This window comes from Vigna radiata, unplaced genomic scaffold, assembly GCF_000741045.1.
Source record: "Vigna radiata var. radiata cultivar VC1973A unplaced genomic scaffold, Vradiata_ver6 scaffold_70, whole genome shotgun sequence".
Classification (NCBI taxonomy): Eukaryota; Viridiplantae; Streptophyta; class Magnoliopsida; order Fabales; family Fabaceae; genus Vigna; species Vigna radiata.
In genome coordinates this window covers 419,668-425,510 of record NW_014542367.1, presented here as the reverse complement: position 1 = coordinate 425,510, position 5,843 = coordinate 419,668, and the positions used below count along the sequence as shown (strand labels likewise).

The 5,843-nt window shown below is 36.2% G+C and overlaps 1 protein-coding gene across 6 annotated transcripts in view; it reads right to left on the bottom strand.

Moving 5' to 3' along the window:
* Positions 1-1,544: 1,544 nt before the first annotated feature.
* Positions 1,545-5,843, bottom strand: part of LOC106779986 — a 12,260-nt gene continuing 7,961 nt past the window's right edge. For 4 of the 6 annotated variants that reach the window (XR_002666474.1, XM_022776779.1, XM_014668210.2 and 1 more), the window contains exon 12: positions 1,545-1,860. Coding sequence is in view for 3 of the 6 variants with exons in the window: in XM_014668210.2 (XP_014523696.1) it covers positions 1,806-1,860 (55 nt within the window). In the remaining 3 variants the exon portion in view is untranslated. The remainder of the gene's footprint in view (positions 1,861-5,843) is intronic. The other 2 variants (XM_022776780.1, XM_022776778.1) reach the window with 1 other exon arrangement.

Sequence of the window (5,843 nt, the reverse complement as noted above, 5' to 3'; positions counted from 1 at the left end):
AGCGATTACACAGGCAACCATGTTAGCCCCCAACACCCAATTGGGAGCAGCGTTCAAAAAACCAGGGAGCAGCCATCAACTTTCGGTACATAATCTATTTTCTCACCTGGTAATCGCTTACAACATGCTTGTAAGCGATTACACAGGCAAATTGGTCATGAAAATCACACATCACTTGTACCCTCCCCACTTAATTGTAACCATGTTAGCCCCCAACACCCAATTAGGACAGCCAAAAAAACCTTTTGATTAATAACTTTAGGACAGCCAAAAGTACACCTCCTTTCCTTTGGAGAACAGATAACAATGCTGGCCCCTTTCGACACTTACTCCCAAAACCTAAATGGCGGACGGACGTCGGAGAGTTGAATGTGCAACTTCAATAGTGGTTCGGCGTCGCAACAGATCGAAATCCTGGCCAGAGGTGGTTTCGTGGCGAGAGAGATAACTGTTGTATCGTCGTGGCCAGAGATATGAACCTAGGCGCGAAAAGAATTCATTTCCAGCAACCCAATTTCCTCAAATGCCCTTCCCCTCAGGTTTTTTCTTTTAAAAATAATGGCCACTCAACGCACGACACCTGGCGTTGTCAAAAAGGGTGTCAAAATACGTTGTCAAAGTAACATTTTCCTAAATATAATACAAGTAATAATAACAATAGCAACTAGAACTGCGTTGAATTTATGTCGAGGAAATTATAACCTTGTTGGTTGGATTTATGTTAACCATAAGAAAGTCGAACTAGCTTCACCAGACCATAATCTTTCAAGACCAGTGGAAGTGAACCAAATTGATTCATATTCTTTGAAAAATGGGACAACAGTGGAGCAGACAATAAATGATAATAAGCAATTAAAGAATCATGCAATCCAAGATATAAGTTCAGAGGACATGAAAAAATCAACTAAGGAGATAAGGTATAGATACTGTTGTTTGATAAAGAAAGACGAAGGAGAGAGAGGGAGAAAAGGTGAAAAAAGAAAAGTGGTCTCAGTTTTCCATTAGACAAATCAACATATTTTTAACGGAGTTAGTTTAAGAAAACTAAAACCAAAGTTTCCTAAAGTTAAAGGATTAGATTGTACCTTACTTTGAAAGATGGACTAAAATCAAAATCGCTCCAAAGTATAGAGACTAAAAACATATTTAACCCAAGTAAATTTTCCAAATCCAACATTTAAGTTATAAATATTATCCCGAATGTGCAATTTTTTTTTAAATTTAAAAATAATAAAAGGTGATTAAATCATTTATGTTCTAGTACATTTTGAAAATAATATAAATTGCACTTTTGTTATATATGAATAAGATAATAATTTTACACTAGTAACGCCCTAGCGCTTGTAGAGCTAGTGACACCTCGAAGAAACGGAAAGAGATGAGAAAATTTGAAATTCTATAATTTGATACATATGACCAAGTTTTAGATTTTTAATTTATTTTAAAATTTTCTGTACAATTAGCAATTTGTCGTAATACATTATAAATTCTCTATAAAAAACAATTACCCACTACAACTTTCCAATCTAAATATCTAAACATAATACCTTCAAAGTGCATCAATATCAAATATTAATAACATAACAGATTCTTCATGATCCTCTCTAAATTTTCTGTAATTTTTTTCTCTACCGATAATCTTTAAGGCTAGTGGTACAGTAATCTAAAGGTACCTCGACTCGAGTAAAATGAGACAAGTCCCTTTCCTAGTTCCCAAAGCTGAACAGCAGCATATTTGTTTGGTGCTTTGGATAATTTTCCTTGGTTGATAAGAATCTAAAATGAATTAAAACTGGACATCAAATTTATGAGAAATAAGTGCACAGAATAATATTATCATTTCCCACTTGAACTTCCTTCCTGTCAAAGAACCAAAACCATAAGAGAGATCAAGAAACAACACAAGCAGTTCATGGCAAGTCAAAAATAAGCAAACTCAATTCAATAACTGTTCGGGAATATCATTCTGTTTTGGTTCTCTGATTTTATCTCTGTTCTGTTTTGTATACGTGTTGCATTTTCTGTTAGGTAGCCTTGTGCATTCTGTAAGGAATGGATGACGCATGTTGTATGCATGACACATAGCTAGTGATTTGTTGCATACGTACCTTCTCTTTGTGGGCAATAAAAATGATAGACAATACTTTTCAGAATATATTTTATTTCTATATTCAACAAGGTATCATTGAATTCTTTTTCGAGATCCTGTCGTCAATTTTCTTTTTTTGATATCTTTGTTTCATTGGTACTATTTCCGGACCCAAGTCTACACAATATTAGAGAAGCTCTCAGATACCAATTTCCTCCTCTTAGACAGCAGGTTGAATCAGTCATAAAGCCCATAGTCTCCGCGGCTATGTGGTTAGTCATTTGTCTTTCAGTTTCTATGATCTTCTTATCACAAATCAGCAATTGAAAATCTTTAGTTCAGTGCTTGGCAGACTCAAGACCAACTAACTCTTGTGGCTGCCGTCGTTTCTATCGGTTACCTTCTTAACTCGTTATTGGACGCAAACACTCTTTTCAACTTTGAGACAAAATTCATTCTCAGTTTAACTTGAACCAGAGCCAAAGCTCGACAACTGAGAAATGAGCTGCGCACCTTGAAGAAAGGAGAAAAATTGATTAATGATTTTCCCCTCCACATTAAAACTCGTGTTGATGCCCTTAACTCCCTCGGCGATCCTGTCCCTGAACACGAACAACTGGATACTCCATCATTGAAGGTCTCCCCGTTGAATACGAGTCTTTCATCTTATTCATCAACAGCAAACCATAGTTATTCTCACTTTGATGAAATTGAATCTCTTAAATTCAGGAGAGAGAATATATATTTTATTATCTGTCTCCTTACATGCATTGGATATATATATATATATACAAGAGCTTATTTAATGAGCATCCTATTCTACGGAACAAATCCCTAAAATTGTGGATGCAACAAATCTATCGGACTCTTCTCATCATATCACCAACATAACCATCTCAGAATGGTTCATTGATTTAGGTGCTTCTCATCATATCACCACCGATGCAACAAATCTATCGGATGCAGCCTCTCCTCAAGGTGAAGAAAATGATTTCATGGGAAATGGACAATGTTTGCCAATTTAGTTTTTTGGTTATGCTTCCAGTCACAAAGCCTTCTGTTATATTACATGTGCTTTCCATCAATAAAAATTGTCAGTGTTAGTTTCCTCGTGATAATCATGTGTAGTTTGAGTTTCATCGCTCTATTTGTTTTGTTAAATCCTAGGTTGATAATTTTGTATTATTAAAAGGTTCTCTCTGTTCAGATGATTTGTACAATTTTCGGATGATGAAGCTCACCTCTCCTTCCCCTGCTTCACCAGTCGTCTCTCCTCAGTCTTCAATTCCAAAATGTCTTGATTTCAATGGAAATTTTTTTTATCTCCAAAGATGTTTTATTTGATTGAAATACCTTTCCTTTTGTTTCCAGGACAGTTTCCTCCACACCATTGGTATCTCATTCTCGCTCCATTCCTCCACACCATTGATATCTCATTCTCGCTCCATTCCACGTGGAGTGCTTCCTTCTATTAATGATCACTCTCCCATTTAGCATGCTACCCCTTCATCTCCTGTCTCATCTCTTCCAACTGGTACTACACCCTCTTGGTCCACTCCATTTAGTCACCAAGCTGATCATCCTATTCCATCCATTATTTCCACTCATCCCATGCAAACTCGTTCCACATCTGGAATTGTTAAGCCTAAACAATTTCCTACCCTTCTTCCTGAACCAACTACAATCAAGCAAGTCTTGTCCTCTCCTATTTTGCGGCAAGTCATGCAAGATAAGTATGATGCATTGATGGCTAATAACACGTGGGTCCTTACTTCTCTTCCTCCTGGCCGCACATATATTGGGTGCAAATGGATCTTTCGTGTTAAAATAAATGTCGATTGTACTGTCAAAAAATAAATAAATAAATATATATATATATATATATATATATATATATATTTGGAGACATTGTCACTGTTCACATCATTCTCACTCTAGCTCTTACAAATCAGTGGTCTATTCAGCAAATTGATGATAATAATGCCTTCTTGAATGGTATTCTCAAGGAAGAGATCTACATGGATCTACCCCCTGGCTTTGAGAACCTAGATTCCAGTTTAGAGTGCAAACTTAATAAATCCATTTATTGTTTGAAACGAAACAGGTCCTGAGAGCCTGGTATGAGCGACTCCCTTCCACTTTGGATTTGTTCAAAGCAAACGTGATCATTGTTGGTCTTTAACTCTGCTAAAGGGTGTTCTATGTTCTTATAAACCTTGATGATATCATTTTGACAGGTTCTTCATCTTCTCTACTACAAACTACTATTTGCAAACTGCATTGTGTTTGCTCTTGTTGGAAGTCCCATATCTTGTTGGAAGTCCCATATCTTGTTGGAAGTCCCATATCGACTAGAAATAAGACCAAATTATAATATATAAATGAGGTACAAACCTCACCTTACAAGCCGGTTTTGTAGGGTTAAGTTAGGCCTAAACTCACATTCTAATATGGTACCAGAGTCAGGTTAGAGCCTATCCTAGCGAGTTCTAAGTGGGCATTTATGTTTCCACCCGTTGTCGGGCCACTATTGGACCACCCAATTTCTACTATCACGCACGAGATGTCTATACCTCGGTGTGAAGGGGGTGTGTTGAAAGTCCCACATCGACTAGAGATAAGACTAAATTATAATATATAACTTTGGTGCAAATCTCACCTTACAAGCCGATTTTGTAGGGTTGAATTAGGCCTAAACTCACATTCTAATAGCTCTAAAACAACTTAGTGATATCGATTATTTCCTTGGCATTGAGGTAAAATGGTTCTTAATGGCTCTCTAATTTTATCTCAAGCAAAATACATCTATGACCTTGATAAAGTTGGCATGATTGATGTAAAGGGTATATCTACTCTTCAAGGACTTAAACTATCTAAACTTGGTTTTGATTACATGGATGACCCTGTTCTTTATCGTTCTATTGTTGGTGCTTTACAGTATGTGGCTATTACAAGGCCGAGAATAAGTTATAGTGTCAACAAGATCAGTCAATTCATGGCTCAACCTTTCTTAGAACATTGGAAAGTTGTCAAAAGTATAATCTGCTACTTAAAAGGCTTTCTCTCATGGTTGTTACACTTTACACGCATATTGTGATGTTGATTGCGCTTTGGATATAGATGACGCGGATCCACCTCTGATGCTTGTATTTTCTTTGGACCTAATTTGGTTTCCTAGTGGTCTAAAAAGCAAACTCTGGTTGTCCGTTTCAATGTTGAGGCTAAATATAGAAGTTTTGCTATCACTGCCTCTGAAATTCTTAGGCTGCATTCACTTCTCAAGGAGCTCCACATCAGTTGTACTACAATAATTCTATGTGATAAGCAATGCATTGCTCCTCCAGCTAAAATTATGTTCTGCATTGTCGTACAAAGCATATGGAGCTTGATATCTTCTTTGTTCGTGAGAATGTCCTTAATGAGTCTTTAATTGTCCCTCACATCCCTGTCTTTGATCAAGTTGTTGATCTCCTCACCAAACTTTCTCCAAAAGTTGTTTTTGTCTACTGTGTGGCAAACTCAATGTTATTGATTATTTTCTATAACCTTAAATTTGAGGGGGACTGTTAGGGAATATCAAGGAATATCTTTGTTTTTGTTCTCTGATTTTGACTGTTTTATTTTGTATACATGTTGCATTTTCTGTTATATTATTATGTGTATTCTGATAGGAATGAATGTTGCATGTTGTATGCATGACACCTCGCTAGTGCTCATTTATATATAAATATATATATATATATATATATATATA